This window comes from Callorhinchus milii, unplaced genomic scaffold (genome assembly GCF_018977255.1).
Source record: "Callorhinchus milii isolate IMCB2004 unplaced genomic scaffold, IMCB_Cmil_1.0 Scaffold3, whole genome shotgun sequence".
NCBI classification, from domain to species: domain Eukaryota; kingdom Metazoa; phylum Chordata; class Chondrichthyes; order Chimaeriformes; family Callorhinchidae; genus Callorhinchus; species Callorhinchus milii.
In genome coordinates, this window is record NW_024704744.1 from 52,164,243 (window position 1) to 52,183,724 (window position 19,482).

Genomic DNA, 19,482 nt, shown 5'->3' on the forward strand with positions numbered 1-19,482 from the left:
ACAACCTGCCGCCGGCACCGAGAGAGGGGCCGGAGAGAGACAGAGAGAGAGAGAGAGAGAGAAACAACAGCACAAACCCGCCCCTCGCTATCCAGCCGTTTCGACTCTCGACGTTCATTTGTTTCACCGACGTGAGCCCCGGAAAAAATGCGCATACGGATAAATATTTAAAGACGCGGTCTAAACCGACTGAATGAATCGCCAGACGATCAGTCCCGCGTTTGGCCGTTTAAAACTCCTTACCTGCTCGGGGGGGGGCGGGGGGGCGTCGGCTTTGTGTGTGTGTTCAGAGTGTGGGGCTGAACGCGGGGGTTGGGAGTGAGGGAGAGAGGGAGAGAAGAGAGAGGGAGGGAGTGAGGGAGAGAGGGAGTGAGGGAGGGAGAGAACGCGTTTCAGTTGGAGAATAACGTCTTCATTGTCCTGCCGCCGCCGCCGCCGCCGCTGGTGGGGAAGCCTTTCGTTCTTCCCGGTCCGCCCCTCGTTAACGCCTCCCCAAGTTTTACACGGCACCGGCGCACGGCGACCGACCCGGGAGGCGGTGGTGGGGGTGACCTCGACTCCCGTAACAAAGAAATCCTCTTTTTTTTTCTCTCCCCCTTTTCTCTCTCTCTCTCTCTCTCTCTCTCTCCCCCTCCGGGGGAAAAAAATAGCGGATTATCAAAGGCTTTCGCGTCTTAAATGAGAGTTGGGGAGTGGGGGCGGGGGACGAGGAGCTGATAGCCTTCTCCGCGGCGGCGCTGTTTGACTATCGCTGCCTCCAGCACTCCCCGGCGGGCGGTGCGGACGGACGGAGAGCTCGGCGACTGGGGCGCGCGATTGACTCGCGTCTCCGGCAACCGTCGAGCTCGAGCGCGCGACCATTGTGACGACGCTCGAGCGGCGGGTGAGCGGGCCAACGGGCGAGGGCTGCGCGAGAGACCGCCCCCCCACTCGCGCCATCAGCCAACCGCCCTGCGGCGGCCCGCGAGGGGGCCAGAGGGCCAGATTGTGCGGGTTCGCGCCCAATTGGGCGGCTTTCTGCTTTGCTGCGCGTGTGTGTGTGTGTGTGTAAAAAAAAGAACCTCCGTGAGCGGGAGCTCCAATTTGTTTTAAGATTTAAAACCCGAAAATCTTTTTGTCGTTTCTTTTTTTCAAAAAAAAAAGATCTTTTCTTACGCGGTTTCAAAAAAAAAAGCACTAAAACCTGCGACGCATCGTGTGTGGGCTATTTTGGGCTCGTGTTTGGGTGATTTGGGGCTACAAAACGTATTGTGATTTCTGGCCGTGGGGGGGCGCTGTCGGGGACTTCCGGTCCTTTCAGTTGGGTGGAAGTGTAGAGCAACTCAAACGGCGGCCCCGGGCCCGGGAGAGCCCACAACAAACAGCCATTTGCCTCCTAAAAGCTACGTTGGCTGGAGGTTTGAAACCCTTTCACGGTCTACTCCCGAGCCTGAAAGGTCCCCCCACCTCCCCTCTGCGTGGTTTAATTCATCTGCCCGCTTAGCTCTGCTTACGACAACGCCCCCCCCCCCCCCCCGGACATGTCGGCCATCGCGGCTCTGGCTTCGTACGACAGCGACGACGAGTCGGACACGGAGGTCGGGCAGGTTCCCTGCAGAGACGCCGTGGCTCATCTGCACCCGCTCCCTTCGGGGAAGTCGTTGTCGGACCTCCATAAATCCCTCGCCTTGAACGCGGCCCCCGACGTTGCTGTGAAGGTGGGTGTCGCGGGCCTCTCGGCCCTGCCTCGGCCTCGGTCTCGGTCTCGGTCGGGCGGTGCACGCTGTCGGCCCGTGTCCGGTTCCACACCGGCTCTTGTGTGTGTTTCACACAGACACAACGTGCAGAGAAACTGCCGGAGGTGAGGCTGCTCCTGGGGCTGTGCCACTCCGACCCATTCACATGTCTTCCATCTTGACATAAGGAGCTGAAATGGCCTTCCAACAGGGCAGAGAGGGGAGTTCCTCCCGGTGTGTTGGCCAGTAAATGTCCCCATGTTCATTTACAAACACACCGTCACTACATTTAGGGGAGATTACCCGCCAAGTACTTTGATGTACAGTGTTGATGTATATTTGTCTATATTTGCCTCTGTTTACTGAGCAGTAATCAGGAACTCCGTTGTTAGTCGATGGGCAGATTGCTTTCCAGAGGTAATAATCCCTCAAAACAAATGTGGTCGCTCAATCCATGACTTTGTGGGGCAATTGCTGTGTGCAATTGGCGGCTACATTTTGCCCATATAAAATACACAGTAAATTCACTTCACAGTAGATTCTGTGAAGCGCTTTGAGACTCTTAACAATGTAATGATGCACTATATCGAATACAAGGATTAATAGTCTTCTATTTTTGAACGCTTTGAGATTGAACGGTAAATGGTTTTGCACTTACTCCTTGTTCTGATGGGGCACACGTTGGTGCATTCCAATATTAAAACACCAACAAGGTAGGCAGAGAAGGTGTTTGCGCTTGATGCAAACTGGCAATAGGAAACATTTAATGATGTATTCGTGGAGGTTTTTTTTTAACCAGGGCGAATGCTAACCATATGCTGTTCAACATACATTCTGTGAGCTCTGGGACTTTGACATTCACAAAATAGATTACCATAATAGGCTGAAAACCAATAAATCCGCTGGGCTATATGAACTGTACCCAAGGATATTTACTCCCAAGGAGAACTTGTGAAATACTGATGGTCATTCTGAGACAATCCGTGAACACTGAAGAAGTTCCAATAGACGCTAAAGAGACACATATGTTCAAAAAGGGTGAAATAACTGCTTTTCCGAATGAATAGTACTGTATAATGTATATGTACATTATATACATTATATAATATATGTGTGTTGTACCAAATCAGTTATTTCATGTCCCACAATTAATTTCTTTATCCTTAGCCCCTTCCCTCATTGTTTTTTTTTTCTTGACTCATTTGACATCTAAGCAATTCCTTAATACTAATTTTCCAGTTTATTTTGGAAGCATTCCTAAGCATCTCTATAATCTAATGCCATTACGTAATACAGACAATACACAAAATGACATTTGTATAGCACCTTTCGTAGCGGGAGGATGTCCCAACGATGCGAAAGGCGCTAGTCAGGGATTTGGAATTTTTGGACCCGAGCTAGAGGTCGGAATTGGTGGAGGGCAGGGAGGAAAGTTTTGAGACGCGCCTTGAAGGAGGCGATGGAGCAAAGCTAAGCAAATTGACCGCCACTGGTGGGGTGGGCTGGGCGGAGGACGTGGAGCAGGCCAGAGTCTGCTGAGCAGAGGGAGCGGACAGATAGATGTGGAGTCAACAGGTCACAGAGGTAGGGAAGGGCAAAGCTGCGGAGGGCCTGGAAGGCGAGGATTTTTAACTATCCTCTGGAGGATGGGGAGCCAGTGGAGTTAGGCGAGGGTGGGGCTGATGGGGTCACATAGACTTGTGTGGGAGAGGACACGAGCTGCCAAGTTCTGGATAATCTGATTAAAATGGCTCCATGGTTTGAGAGAAGATATGAATGTAGAGTTATGTCTGCAAACTCTCTCCCTCAATCCTTCCGGCTTGCCTCCTTCCTCCACTTTCAAATTTTGCTTAAAGACCTTCATTTTTGATCATACTTATGGTCACCTCGCCCTCCCTCTCCTCCTGGCTCGTTTTCAGAGTTGTTTAACTTGTGAAGTGCTCCTGAACACAGTGGTTTGAGTTTGTGGATAGTACCTCGGGTGAAAGGCGCTATATACAGTTGTTGTTGTGGGGAATTCGAATCCTAAAATGATATCTTGCAAATGTAAGAGAACCTCACTTTATTCTTTGATGGAATATAGATGATAGAAGTACATTATAATGACTTTGCTTGGGTGCCTTTCTCCACCCAAGCTATCTCCTCTAATTCAATGCCAATTTTTTTGTGAAAATGCATTGCTGTTTAGTGATTTTTTCCTTTTGGAGATGATTGGATGGATAAACAAATGAATTATTAAATTGACTGTATATAGTGAATTGCAAAATAATTATTTATCTGATTCAAAATAACATTTATTGTGCATTAATAAAGATTCAATTGTGCTATATATATTACATTAGAAATAGAAAAATGTGTTGTATGTCAGGAAAACAGCTTCTAATTACTGATATTCTGACTTGTGCAACCAATACGATGGATTTCCATATTAGAACTACCAAATTCTGTTGTGCCGTGTTATATTGTAGGTCTGTATATAATGCAAGTGCACCTTGGACTCGCAGTACACCTGTAATGCACAACACTTCTGGCCTCCAGCTCTGTCTTCTTGTGCATAGTGTGCTGGCAGAGAAGGATTGTGTATCCCAAAAGCCATTCGAATCCGAGAATGATTATTGCTGCCCGCTCAGCGGGCTCCGGCCTGCTTCATGTATCCTGCCTCGCCTGCCCCACCGTTGGCGGGCGGGCCTTCTGCCACTCTGCCCTTTCCCTCTGGAACTCCATCCCGCAGTCCCTCTGCCTTGCCCCCTCCCTTGCCTCATTCAAGACCCAGTTCAAGACACTCCTCTTCAACCATGCTTTTGATCACCCTGCTTCTCCCCTGTCCTCCACCCCCCCAATCCCTAACCCCAGCTCGGGTCCGAAACACTGACTGTCCAGCTCCTTGGGACGTCCTCTCAACGTGAAAAACGCTATACAAATGTAATTTTGTTGTTGTGTCCAGCTAGAGCACACTTTAGTGACTCACTGCCAATGCTGACCAGTGATCATTTTTATAACGTGACTTTACAGGTCTGATTTTATGGACTCAAACCACTGTGTTATAATGGGTTCCAACTACTAAGATATCCATAGTTCTGATGACCCGTGTATCCAATATAAATTTACATTTATATAGCACCTTTCACTTTGGGGAGACAACAACAACAAATTATACTTGCGTAGCGCCCTTCACGTTGGAAAGACGTCCCAGCTGCAGAACAATCCATCTGAGCTGGGAGTGAGGGCTGAGGGGTTCGGGGGTTGGGGTAGGGGAAGATGGCTGGATGCATGATCAAAGAGGATGGTCTTGAGGTTCTATGTTTTTTGGTCTTGATAAGTAGATGCTCATTATTGTTTGATTTTGTTGTAATACCAGCCAATTTGGAGAAATTATCGAATTATTATTCTTAGCTTGTATTGTGCAATGTAACTGTTGGTAGAAAAGCTGATTTTTTAAAAATATATATATATTCACATTTGAGTATTCTTCCAAGACGTCCTGCCTTCTTTAAGTATTGACTTCTGGGACATTTATTAGTGTAGTGAGTTTGTTATTCTGGCACATCTGGTAACCTTGTTCGAACGCAGCTTAAATGATCAGATGGATGATTCTTCTATATGACAAGTATAAGGTATTTAAGTGGATGTTGTGAATAAGAATTCAGTTCTTTTCCAACAATCCACACAGACAATAAAGTACTATACTACATTTTTATAAATAATAATAGTTGCATTTAATAACACGCCTTATTTATTGTTTACTAACTGTTACCGTTGCAGCTTCGTTCGCAACCAAAGGGTCCGATATGGAATGTAGATTGACACACAGATAGACATTACATCTTTATCTATACTCATCTGGGAAGATTCCTACCGGAGGACTCGGCACTTTAAAAATGTAATTTTGTTGTTGTTGCCATGCTTAGCTTCGTCTGTGTTCTTTATTTTGTTACCGCCACTTGGCTATGTGCGTGCTCTTGACACAGGATGCCACAGCGCCACAGTCAGCCGGTACGGTAACTGCAGTATGTGGGTACATATGTGGATGCTCTGTGACACACGATGCCACAGCTCCACTTTGACTTGGCGGCCAACAGGTATAACTGCAGCAAAAACGCAAAACTGAAAATAACTCATGAACAATAGGAGATACCCGAAAACAAATATGTCCACGTCACTCCCAGATGCAAGACCTTTCCGATGAGATATAAATCATGTCTCTACGTCAATTGAGATCCTTCTTGAAGCGCAGGCAGACATTGTTGTTTTATTAGTATAGAAGAAGATGAAAGAAGAAGATAGAAGATTACATTGTCGAAACATCAGAAAGTCCTGTACATGAAGAAATTGTAGTGAATGTGTATTTGTAGACAAGATCAGCCGACAATTTATGCACCACAATGCTCCACAAATAGCCAAGAAGTGAACAACCAATTTTATATGGAGGATTGTTGGTTAGGGCACCAGGAGAAATTCCCTTCTCTTTTCGAATAGGGCCATAGGATCTTTAACATCCACCTGAAAAGGCAACATGGTTTTTCATTTAATTGCTCATCACATCTGTCAATGCAGGGCTCCCCTAGCACTGCACAGGAATATCAGCGTGAAGTATGAGCTCAAAGTCCCAAGCTGGCTTAAACTCATGTCTTCAGATTTCAAGGCTAGAATGCTTCAACCGACAGTCCGACATATACAGTAAGACTCGCATAAATCTTATTTTTATAAATCGTACATTCACTCGACTCACATTCAGTTTCCTATCAAAACTACTTAGATTTGTTTGCATTACTTGTATTAATCACCTCCTAACTCGTAACCTAGTTCCCCAACCCTCCATTACTCCCACATTTAGTGGCTGCGTTGAATCGCGGAAAATGACATCCTGACCAGTCGACAGTATGCACACTTACCAGCCTGATGCATTGAATCGCAGAAATCGTAGTCTTGATCTGTTGACACATTTGCAGAGGAAATTGATTTCTCGACATTCAATGCGATTCAAACGTTTGCTGGTAAGTGCACATAAGTGTCGACCGTGTGATTCAATGCGTCAAGACTTTTAAATATTTAAATAGTTGCTGGGAAATGGCAGGCAATAATATTAAGGAAGAGGAATTAGAAAATATACTTGTGTATCTGTTCATATATCTCTGCCAAGAAACTATTAGCTCAGTGTTTTCTACCATAATTGGTTGTTTGTAGGTAATATCATGTTAATATGTCCACCTAATATTTTGGAGCATTAGGTATACAAGACAGAATATTGAAATTCCCAAATTTGTAAACTTTTTACTGTACTTGTTGATGTTGGTATGTTAATACAATTAAAGGCATTATTTCTTAATTTTTTAATATGATATTTGATAATGTTTTACATTTCCTATCAATATAGTGACGGAAGTGTTTCAAGCATCATAGAGCACATCATCCATCTCTTCAGGTGCAGGGGATATTTTCTTTCCTCTCCTTTCCAAAGCGGTTTCTCCATTTATACACTTTATTTTCAGCAGTATTTAGGCGATGGTAGTGATGGACAGAACATATGTACTTAGCCTTTTAGTGCTAGAGTAATTGTATTGTTCTCTGATTACTTCACTGATTTTTCTCTTTGAATACTCTGCTTTTCATTTCTAGGAAGATGTACAGGCCGGTTTTCATCTTGATCCATCTCTGAAGGAGGTCGACTTCAATCCATCATATGAAACCATGTTTGCACCAGAGGTAAGCAGTCTTACATTTTGGTAAATTGCTTCTGTTCAGTCTTCAATCCTAATGTAGTATCGTTGTAATTATTATGTGATGGAAGAGAGTCTTACCGAGTGAGATTTTATTGCCTGTGTTACTTTGATTCTAATTCTACAATGCGAAATTGTATTTTTTGGGTGGGGTGGGGGATTCTCAGTAAAGGTTTTGCCTGGATCTAGCCTGCATTTGCTGGGATGTATTTGGGCCTTGTGAGCAATACAGGGTAAAGCTATCAAATGCACGGATTATTAAAACATGTATAACGTGTAACTGTAGAAGTGTTTTGAATGATTCTTCTGCAGTAACAGTGGATGAATTTTGTACTTTTGAAAAACTGTTAGGCATTTTATAATTAATTTCAGACCATTTGAATGGAGCATCAATTTATAGTCCATGCCATGAAATAGAAAATTGTAAATATTTGTATGAAGCATGATTGCTGCTATTTTTGACTTATTGGGTTATCAGTAGTTGGACTCCCAATACAGTAAGCCTTCCATATTACCAAGTTCTGAAATCTGCTTCTTTGGAAATCATAGAATCATAGAACCGTACAGCACAGAAAGAGGCCATTCGGCCCATCGCGTCTGTACCAGCTCCTAAAAGAGCAATCCAGCTCAATCCCACTGGACCGCTTTCTATCCATAGTCCTGCAATCCTGTCCTCCTCAAATACCCATCTACTTCTTTTTTAAAAGTTGTTATTGAATCGGTTTCCACCAGCCTTTCAGGTAATGCATTTCAGATACGAAAAACTCGCTGGGTGAAAAAAATTTCCTAACCTCCCCTCTGTTTCTTTTAACAACTATCTTAAATCGGTGTCCTTAGGTTACTGATCCACCTGCCAGTGGAAACAGTTTTTCCCAGTTCAACCTATCAAATCCTCTCATGATCTTGAAAACCTCTTAATCTTCTCTGCTGTAGGGAGAATGATCCTAGTTTTGCTAATCTCTCCTCATAACTAAGGTCCTTCATTCCTGGTACCATCTTGATAAACCTTCTTTGCACCCTCTTCAATGCCCTAACATCTTTCCTAAAGTGCGGTGCCCAGAACTGAACGCAGTACTCCAACTGAGGCCTAACCAGCATTTTATAAATATTCAACGTAACCTCCTGACTTACAATTCTGTGCCGCTATGTATAAAACGTAGCATCCCGTATGCTTTTTTAACAGCTTTATCTACCTGTCTGCCACCTTCAGAGATTTGCTTATGTGGACCCCCAGGTTTCTCTGTTCATTTGCCCCCTTTAAGATTGTACCATCAGCTTATACTGCCTCTCTTCATTCTTCCTACCAAAATGTAACACCGCATTTCTCCACATTAAACCTCATCTGTTACATTTCTGCCTATTTTACCAATCTGTCTCAGTCCTCTTGGAGACTGGTGCTATCCTCTTCACCATTAACAACAACAACAAGATTTCATTTATAGAGCGCCTTTCACGACGGGAGGACGTCCCAAGGCGCTGGACAGTTGGGTCGGGATCCGAGCAGGGGGGAAATGGTCAAGGTGAGGGGAGAGAAGGTAGGGAGCGAGGAGGGGGTAGAGAGTCGAGAGAGGAGCTGAAGGCTCGGTTGAAGAGAAAGGTCTTGAGACCGGCCTTGAAGGAGGAAAGGGAGGAAGCGGCGAAGGCACTGGGGGATAGAGTTCCAGAGCCTCGGGGCTGAGAGGCTGAAGGCCCGACCACCGATGGTAGGGCGGTTAGGGCGGAGGATGTGGAGCAGACCGGAGCCAGAAGAATGGAGGGTACAGGCAGGTACTTTTGCTACTACTTTTCCTAGCTTAGTATCGTCTGCAAATTTGGAAATTGTGTTCCCTATATCCAGGTCCAGATCATTAATATAGATCAGAAAGAGCAGTGGTCCCAATACCGACCCCTAAGGGACACTACTACACACCTCCCTCCAGTCAGAAAAGCAACCGTTTACTACCACTCTCTGCTTTCTGTTTCCTAGCGAGTTCTGGATCCATGTTGTCACAGTCCCTTTAATACCGTGGCTTCTATTTTGTTCATAAGTCTCTTATGTGGCACTTTGTCAAATGCCTTTTGAAAATCTAGATAAGCTACGTCTACTGCACTACCTTCATCCACCCTCATAGTCACTTCATCAAAATAATTCTATTAGGTTTGTCAAACACGATCTGCCTTTAGCAAATCCATGTTGATTGTCCTTTATTAAACGATATTTTTCTAAGTGAGAATTTATATTGTCCCGGATTATAATCTCCAGAAGTTTCCCTACTCCTGATGTTAGGCTGATTGGCCTGTAGTTCTCAGGTTTATCCTTCTGCCCCTTTTTGTACAGGGGAGTAACATTTGCAACCCTCCAGTCCTTTGGCACCACTCCAGTGTCCAAAGAGGATTGAAAGATTGTGACCAGAGCCTCCGTTATTTCCACCCTCGCTTCCCTCAGTAACCTAGGATGCATCCCGTCCGGACCAGGTGACTTATCTATGTTGAGCACCAACAACCTTTTTAATATTTTTATCATATCCAATTTCTGTTCACACACCTGCGATATTGTGGCATTGGTTGCATCATCTTCTTTTGTGAAGACAGTTGCAAAGTACTTACTTAGTTCATCAGCCATGCCCTCTGCCTCAACAAGAAGATTTCCACATGGGTGTTTGTTACTGTCAGTGAGGGGGGTGTTTGTTGCTGTCAGTGGGGGGGGGGGGTGTCACTGTCAGTGGGGGGTGGGGGGGGTGTCAGTAGGGGGGGTGTTACTGTCTGCGTGGGAGGGGGGTTGTTACTGTCTGAGTGGGGGGGGGTTGTTACTGTCTGAGTTGGGGGGGGGGTTGTTACTGTCTGAGTGAGGGGTGGGTGGGTTTGTTACTGTCAGTGGGGTGGGGAGGTGTTTGACACTGTCAGGTGGCCTCTGCAGTCATTTCTATAATTTTTAACAATTGTTGTGTGTGACATGGACACATCACATGATATAAACTGAAAAAAATCACTAAAATATTGTTGTCCTCAGAAATTATCAAAATGATCCATTACCTCATGTTGCCTCATCAACTGACTCTTCATGCTGAAAAGACCTTTATTGTACTCGAGAAGTACTACACCTTGCAGTGTATCCTGTATTTGCATATTAAGGCGTATTTACGTGATACGGTGTATATCAAATGCAAGGATTATTATCATTATCATTCAAATGGCTTTCTGCACATCTATTCTTCTGAAAGCCTATAGCGTTCTCCAGTTGAATCATGTGGTGTAATAACATTAAAAACTCCATAAGGCTCCTGCGGCTGTTATCATGTGTATGTGATTAAAATTAGCATTCATTAAAAGTCTGTTTTGCCCTACAAATTGTAATTTTGCTGAATTATAATACCTTGCAATACAAATTAAAAATTATATTGAGCCCTTAACATCAGGAAGACTCCCCCAAGGCACTTGACATTCATGGTTTGGCACTTGAGCTGGGGGTGGGAGCCAAGGCGTTGGGCAGAAGAAAGATGACCGAAGGTACGGTCAAAGAGGTCTTCAGATGGACCTTGAAATTACGAGCATATTTAAAAGTTGCTGCAACCTTAACCATAATTCATATTTTCACTTTAATTCACTTGTCTTTGAGCTCATTAAGGTTCTGGGGAGCAACCCACATTTCTATTTTGGGCATTCAGTATAGGTTAATTATAATTAGAAAAGTTAACCATAACGTACTTGACACTGTCATGTTGGATATAACTGTTTGTGCTTCATTCCAGCTTGGTCCAGTAAATCCCTTTAGAACACAGCAGATGGCTGCTCCCAGAAATACGCTATCTGGGTTTGCTGAGCCCGCCCATATCAATGATTTCATGTTTGAGCAGCAGCGGAGGACCTTTCATACTTACGGTAAGCTTCCCTTTGTTGTAATTTTTCAAAAAAGAAGAATTGTTCACGAAAGAGGTGTTGGCTCTTGGATTATAATATTTAAGGCTTTTGTCCATACTGTTCATTGTGAACTGCTCTACAGCACTGCTATATTAATGGGGATTATCTTCAGAAATATCACAATGTTCTTAAATATATCTTATTTCCACACCAGGGGCAATAGCACCCATAACAGTAGGAAAATTGTGTAACCGAACAGCCACTTCAGGGAATAATGCCCCTCTCTACCTTTATACCAGCTTAAAACACAGCTCTTCAACTGGTGCTATGGTCACTCTCACCATCCCAGCTCAGCATCCACTGGGAATTGCTCCGAGATGTTATCCTATGTGAACGGTGCTTTATAAATGAAAATTGTTGTCAATTAAAAGCACACTTTTTTATTTGGGGAGAGAAATTAGCTGGTGGAGAATATTAAGCTTTTCAGTACAATAATGTTCGGCACAAGTCATACAGTTAACTGTTTGCATAATTTTATTGTCACTTTGTAAAAGCAGATGAATGAAAAAGGCTTAAAGTTTGTTGATGTCTGTGTCCCTTAAGTGTGTGATGGATCATACTCATCAGCACTTAATGTAAGTTCAGAATGTTTTGGTAATAACTGGTTTGGCCACTAAGCTGTGCTGTTTTCAAAAATTTAAATATAGTATGTACAAATGTTAACTCAGGGCTGTGCTAGCCATGTTAATTTTGGTTTGTCAAATTAAGGTTACAATCTTGAACTTATTTCTGAAGTCTTGATTCTTTTCACATTTCATAAGTGGCAAGAAATATATTTTCGAACATCATCAAAATGCAACAAGTAATCTGTCACACACAGAGTGCTGAATATGGAGATCTTAAACACAATATTTGAAATCGGATGCATTGTGCTAATTTGCAATTTATAGTTTTGTACTTTTCAGCTTTTTGTCTGAAAACAATTTGCTGGCTACAATTCTGACTTCCTGTTTACAATCGTATGAGGCATGAGATCAGTGTTAAAATCCAATGGATTAATGCTGCTCATTTTATTGGTTTTGGGCCAGTTAAATTAATGAAGTTATTTCAGCCCTAATGGGTCTGAAATTTAAAATGATGAGTTTGTATATAAGATGCATTATATTCCGCTCCTAAACTACGAGAAGGGGATGTACAGATGTATTCAACTTTTGTTTTATTCACTAGGGTTAGTGGAAATTGATTTAATTTTTTAGATTTTTGATAGATAATATTCACACTTTTTTAACTGATTTGTATCTTTCTGATAATTTTCGAACTTGGAGGACACAAAATATAGAGAAATCAACAATTGTCATAATCATTTATCCAAATTTATTGTTTGTGTAAGTTGAAATTGCAGCAATGTTTGACCTCATGCACTTGTCAAAAGATATTGAGTAGTAAACCGTCATTTTATGTTTTCCAAACAAGTAACGACTTTACTAGTACCAGTAAACATGCTATGTAGACAAGTAAGTGGAGTCCTGTAGCTCAGTGGTTAGAGCACTCGCTTTGCAAGCGAGAGACCTGAGTTCAATTCCAGGCACAGGGCGAAACCTTGGGCAAGTTTCCTTACTCCACACAGAGCCTAATAATAATCCCTCCAAAAAAACAAAACAATAATAAATTGGTCATTTTCAATCTACGACTGTTTGTGGGACATTGCTGTGCGCAATTGGCTGCCACATTCGCCCACAAATATACAGTCAGTCAATTCACTTTACAGTGTGTTCTGTGAAGCGCTTTGGGACGTCCTCCCGATGTGAAAAGTGCTATATCAAATGCAAGGTTTATTATTATTATTATTAAGAGGCATGTCATCTTATACAGACCAGGTAGGAGCCATACCATCTTATGCTAACATTACATTCAGTAAATCTGTTGCAGAGAGGCACCCAGCCGTTTGATGCTAAGCACACAAGTAGGCAGACATTTTAAGCAGACAAGTAAAAAAGGCATGTCATCTTATGCAGATATTATGGTATCTCACTGGGCCATCTACAACAATAACTTGCACATATATAGCACCCTTCGGGTAGGATAATGTCTTTGAGTGCTGAATAATGACTGGGTGGACACCGAGTAAGGGAGAAGTTGACCTAAGTACGTTCGAATAGGTAGGTTTTAAGCAGAATTTAAGTACAGAGAGGGAGTGAGGAGTGGGTTAGAGAGGGAGTTCCAGAGTTTAGGAACAGAGTTACTGAAGGCTCGGACACCAATGATGAGAGAAAGTACATCATTGGTTACATTGCTTTTTCAGTGCTATGGGCAGAGCAGGAACCAGCCTGGATGGGCGTGAGAAGGAAATGGGGGGAATTAAATTGAGTGGCAAACATGTTCCTGTACTTTAGATTTGAAGGGCAGGTTGGAGATTTAACATCAAAAGGAGAGAGTGATACAGTATTTCTGTATCCAAAGTTTTTGACATTTACATAGTTATAATAATAAAACATTATTTTCATCATCACTTTTCTTTTCAGTAAGTAGTGGAATATTTAATTATTTGATAGACCCAGCAGACAGTTCTCGAAATGTGACATTATGTCCTTAATTGTAGTATGAAATGTTATTCCACTGTCCAATGGAGTTTTCAGAGAGACATAAGTGATGTATGTCTTGAAATGTTCCAAATTGGCTGAATGCCCTTTCAGTGGAATGAATTTCACTTCAAAATTCAAGTGCTGTTACACTTTCATTGTTGGGCACATCCACGAGCCTTGTAGATATATCAAAATCGTGCTTGAATTCTTTATTGGAAAGAAAAACGTACTTGGTAACATTGCTTGACATCTGATTCTTGAAAATGTATCAGATATTCTGCAATTGGTCCGCGGAGTCCCTCAGAAACATTGCTGGCTTTGGCTATCTTATTTTGGACCGCATTTATGAAGCCTACATTATATATGACAGGATTGCCTTTTGAAGCCCATTGTCTTGACTTGCACGTCCTTCACAGCATTTTTGTAGGCAGCAGCAATTTTGAGGTCACAGTTAACCAATGTTTTACTGAAATGTATCAGCGGTGCTTTAATTTCCACCTGCAATTGTACCTGTTGGAATTTTCCCAAATGTACACATAGTAAAGATGACTTGCAATGTAGCTCTCTCGACTTTCGAACAGCTTTGACCATAAACCATTGTTTCTTTGTCTTCTTGAAGTGGTTGCATCCTCTTTATTGAGGAAGTTTGTAACAATGTTGTATTGCTCATGGATGAATGTTGATGCCTCAAGCTAAGAAAACCAGCATGATGGCACACATTTGTAATTTGGTTACACAGACTTCGAAGAACATGCTTCAATTATCTGTGCTTCAGTATTGCAGGAAAATGGACCTCATATCGTTGATATCTTAGAACTCATCAATTTTAATTGTGTGATCAATGGCTACATGAACAAGATGTAGGTTTTGATACAGCTCTTGTAAGCCCTATACTGAGCATTGCATGTACATTGCAGAATCACTGTTGTTTGACACAACATTTTTGCATGTTAGTTGTTCATCCGCAATACATCTCGAATCCACACAGTAATGACACTCGCTTTTTCACTGGGGAAGAATAGATCATTTCAACAGGATTGTGTTTATTGGTTTATTTTTTCCACTGTAATACATTAATTGCTCATTGCCCTCCAGTGTCTGGGCTCTTCATCGATTTACTAGATAGAATTTCTCATCAATGAAGTGATCCTGAATTTCTGCTTGATGGCGAGGGAAAACTTCTGGAAAATGTTTATCTTGTAATTGACAACATTCCATGCAAGTACGTGCTGTTGATGTATACTTGAAAAGCATAGCGAATAGGAAGCTGGAGCCACAAACACCATTCATTGGAATTACCACAAACAACAAAGCTCACCAGGTTGGGCGGAAAATATGCTTCTTCCTTTGTTTGTCTCATTCTTCCCGTACAGGCTTCTATTGAAGGCTGGGTGAATTTATTTTAACCTTTTAGTTTCAAAGAGTCCTATTATTCCCACGTTCAGCAGTATGGTTTGGCTGCCATGTTTTACAGACTATTCAGATTATGCTTTACTGCAAAATTGTCTCTTTCCAGTCTCCATCGTCTTTTCACTGTTTTAATTTTAAAGTCACTGAATCAATTGGACACCTGTTTCTCATCCTCTGAATGTGTCCAAACATATGTTTTTATCGGACACACTGGTCTTGCAAGACATTGGGTTTCCTCTCCTGCCTCAGTAAAAAAAAAAGTGTATTTCAGGCACTTGGTAGGACAATCTCACTGTAAGATTGTGTTTTAAGCTCTTCCTTTTCTCTTTGCTTATCTTTTACCCACTTTCTGATGTTTCTAAGCTCTAGCTGATTTTAATTTATTTTGGTTACGTCTTTGCCAGCCTGCATGGTTGTAGAATCGATATTTAGCGATGATAATATATTTGATTCAGAATGTGGAAGGAACATAGGAAAAATGCTAAATATCAATGTTTGTCGATGTTTATCAAATCTAGGCAGGCCTATTCATGACAATTAATTTTGATAGTATTTCTGCGGTCTCGATGTTGTGGAACATCTATATATGAGCTACAATACCATTTTGATAACTGTTTTCTTTGCACTGATTATTTTGCTTTGAAAACTAAATTCATCTCTGATTTTTTGGTGATTCATGATTGTGAAAAACCACGCCAACTATTAGACCTCCTCCATTAGGAACACTTGCCTTTGAGGGACAGGCAACAATGCCACTTCTCAATGAGAACTTCAGATTGCCCTTAACCAGCTGTATTGACTGCAGTTGATCTGGTTTAAAATATCAATGTTCTCTTCAGCCTCAAAAGATGTGTTGTCGAGAACCTTATAAAATACTAAATAATTAGAGAAAGTAAACTATGAATGTTCAGATACTCATTCTGATCTGCCACAACAACAGGATCAGAGGTTCCAGGTTCTTTTAGCACAGACACCAGCAAGTATTTCTTTGCGTAGAAGGTAATCAACACCTGGAATGGATTACCAGTAAGGCCGGCAGAGGCCAAGACACTGGACTTATTCAAGAAACCACAATACAATAATGGGACAATGGTAGAGCGGATATTTTGGAATGCCGGGATCAAATGGGCCATCGGGAATCTTGTAAATTAATTTAGTAATAAATGTGTGTTTTCCCTCCCCACTAGCAGAAAAAAAAGAATGTAAAAAAGGTTGCAAATCAAATGGACAATAACAAATTATATTTGTATAGAGTTTTTCACATCTGGTCAGTCAAGGATATGCACCTGAGCTGAGGGTTGGTATCAGGAGGGGTGGAGGGCAGGGAGGTGGGCACCGAAAACATGGTGGAAGAGGAAGGTCTTGAGTCTGACGTTGAAGGAAGCAAGGGAAGGAGCAAGATGATGGGACTGTGGGATGGAGTTCCAAAGGGTGGGGCTGAAGACTTAACTGTCAATGGTGGGGCGGGCAGGGAACATGGAGCAGGCCAGAGTCTGCCAAGCGGAGGGAGTAGACAGGCTGATATGGGGTTAGCAGCTCTCCGAGGTAGGAGGCTGTGGAGGGCTTTGAAAGCGAGGACGAGGATTTTGACCTCGATCCTCAAGGGAATGAGGAGCCAGTGGATCCGGGTGAGGATCAGGATGATGGGTTCACGGAGCCTGGTACAGGAGAGGACACACGCTGCAGAGTTCTGAATAGTCTGCTGCTTATGCAGTTGGGAAGGCCGACAAGCAGAGAGTTAGCATAAACAAGCCTGTTTGAATGTACTCCTAAACAACTGTGACCTACAGTTTACTCATGAGTTTGTCTTATCACTCATGGTTGATGTGACGTGAAAAAATACAAATCCTATTACACAGCTCTCTGTCTTGTCAATATATTTCCAGCTATCAGCTAAGGCAATGGAGGTAGGTATTCCTCGGTTGTCTTTTGGTATGAAGAAACATCTGTCTTTTAAATGTTTTAGTAAACCTAATGGCAACAACAGTGGAACAATATGAATACAGTATATGCATGAAATCTTTGACCACCATTTTTTTGATACACTTGATTTAAGATGAATCTTTTTATCTTTACTGCAGAATCCATATCAGCCATTAACTAATGTTTGCTTACGGATATTTTAACAATGATCTGAGTTATTGGGTTATTCTGATTGTCAGTCTATGCCTTCAGCAGGTTGAATTAGATCAGCTCAGTTATTTATACACCCACATTTGCCCTTATGAGAGCGTGGTTAATGGATATTCCAGAGGAGACTTCCTTTATTCAAGAATTATTATCAAATGACATAGAGAATCTCATGTAATTCGAGATGCTCTGCAGAGAAACAAACCAGTGAATGTATCTAAATGCATATTTTTCCTTTTAAAGGTCTGTCTGCTAGTTTGGGCACAAATTAGCAGTACATAAAGTGGATTTGAAGAAAGTCGACAGGTTTTTGAAAGTCTGTTTCTCAGAAATTATGCATTAGCGAGGGAGCAAATGACAATTGTTCATGTATTACTTATAAGCAGGGGAAGAGAGAAATGATTTTATGCCCAGAGAGTTATGTAATTAAAAAGACTAAGATCACTTGACTAATCCTGTGATTAATAGTTTGATATCTCTTCTGTCTGTCTTTGTGGTTATTCCTCTTCCATCTTTCAATTTTATACTGTATTTCTTGTTATTCATACCTGTGTTCCTTTTGTACATTTGATATTGTTGCCAGTCCATTCCTTCCAACGAAGTATAAAAATCTAATAGTAACTAATCAAACTTGCAAGGTTAGGCTATCATTCAGAAAATGTAGAACTTGGGAATCGGACACAGAGGGCAAGGAATTGGATCAGTGGTTATCTCTGCAGTTCTTTGAAACTGAGCAGTAACATCAAAAAAAAGAGCACGTGAGAAATTGCTCTTGCAGAAAAAGTAATATCAGATCTTGATCTGTGGTTGGGAAAAACAATGGACCTGGGATCTCTTCCTTGCTTGGCTCCACCCAAGATGCTACCCTGTGTGAAGGGCATTATATAAATGCAAGTTGTTGTTCCTCTGTAGGGAGTGTTCCAGACCAATGGCTGCAGAATTGATAGATTTTGTAAAATAATAATAATCCTTGCATTTAATATATAGCGCCTGATCACGTCATTGAGACATCTCAAAGCGCTTCACAAAATGTACTGTAAAGCGTAGTGACTATGTTTTTGTGGGCGAAATGCGGCAGCCAATTGTGCACAGCAAAATCCGACAAACAGCCATGGAGTAAATGACCAATTTTTAAAAAATTAGATGTCGCAGTGAAGGGGGGAGGTCGCCTCTGGGTACTGGGGTTACTGAGTCAGGATGCATTCTCCTCCCTCTTCAGCCGTCTTTCTCTGGAAAATAATTTTCACAAAAAAAGGAAAAAGCAGCTTTAACCCTTCATGAATGTATTTTGCAATGACTTCGATTCCCTCCAAAACACTTTTTTTTAAAAAACTTAGCTTAATTCAAAGGTACTAGGAAATCTCCCATGTTACTTAATTTTGCACAGTTCCCGATTTCTACACTATTACATTTAACGTTCAAAATCTACAGGGAAATAATTTTTCAGATGTCAATCTTTTTTAAAACAAAATTGTAAAACGTGATTTCTTTTGGGGTTAACAGCTGGAATCTCCCAGTAAGGATGCACGCCGGTGCCACAAATGGCTTCTGAAGTTTATTTCATAAAAATATTTAAAAGAGAATTGGATAAATACAATATGAGCCAATTTTCATATGCAAATTGAAGTCCATAAGATCTCAACTAGTGCTATAACTGGCTTGATTTGGGCTTTCTGGATTCACTGGCTTGCATGCAGAAAGACAACTGATGCAAACTGGCACGCTCGTTTTTAATTTTGTTGAGTAAGTAAATGTTGGAAACCACTCTCCAGTTGTGCTATAAGTGAATCCGTGTTATATAACGGTTCTACTGTACTCAAGGGGATAATAACATTGAAGTGTGTGGGGGAATGGGACTAGAATATATAAATCCAGTGCTGGAGCTACCTCAAGCACAAACACAAAGAGCCAAATAGACTCCTTGTGATCCAGGTTGCTGACCAAGGACATGGTTAGCAAGATTTTTCTCCCCCTCCCCCCCCCACTTTCTTCTTGCCATACAGTTTGAATTATTTTTGCTTATCTTTTGTCAAGATTACTCCTGATAAATTGGATCAAAGATCAAAGTATTCAGTATCTCCCAATGAGAGA

The 19,482-nt window shown here is 41.9% G+C and overlaps 1 protein-coding gene across 2 annotated transcripts in view; it reads left to right on the plus strand.

The window, feature by feature from the left end:
- The first annotated feature begins 1,297 nt into the window (after positions 1-1,297).
- The window catches only part of cdc40 (cell division cycle 40 homolog (S. cerevisiae)), a 49,510-nt gene continuing 31,325 nt past the window's right edge, over positions 1,298-19,482 (plus strand). The window contains exons 1-3 of one of the 2 annotated variants that reach the window (XM_007893981.2): positions 1,298-1,697; positions 7,332-7,418; positions 11,161-11,290. In XM_007893981.2, coding sequence (XP_007892172.1) covers positions 1,521-1,697; positions 7,332-7,418; positions 11,161-11,290 — 394 coding nt within the window. In that variant the 5' untranslated portion in view covers positions 1,298-1,520. The remainder of the gene's footprint in view (positions 1,698-7,331; positions 7,419-11,160; positions 11,291-19,482) is intronic. The other variant, XM_042333309.1, reaches the window with a different exon arrangement.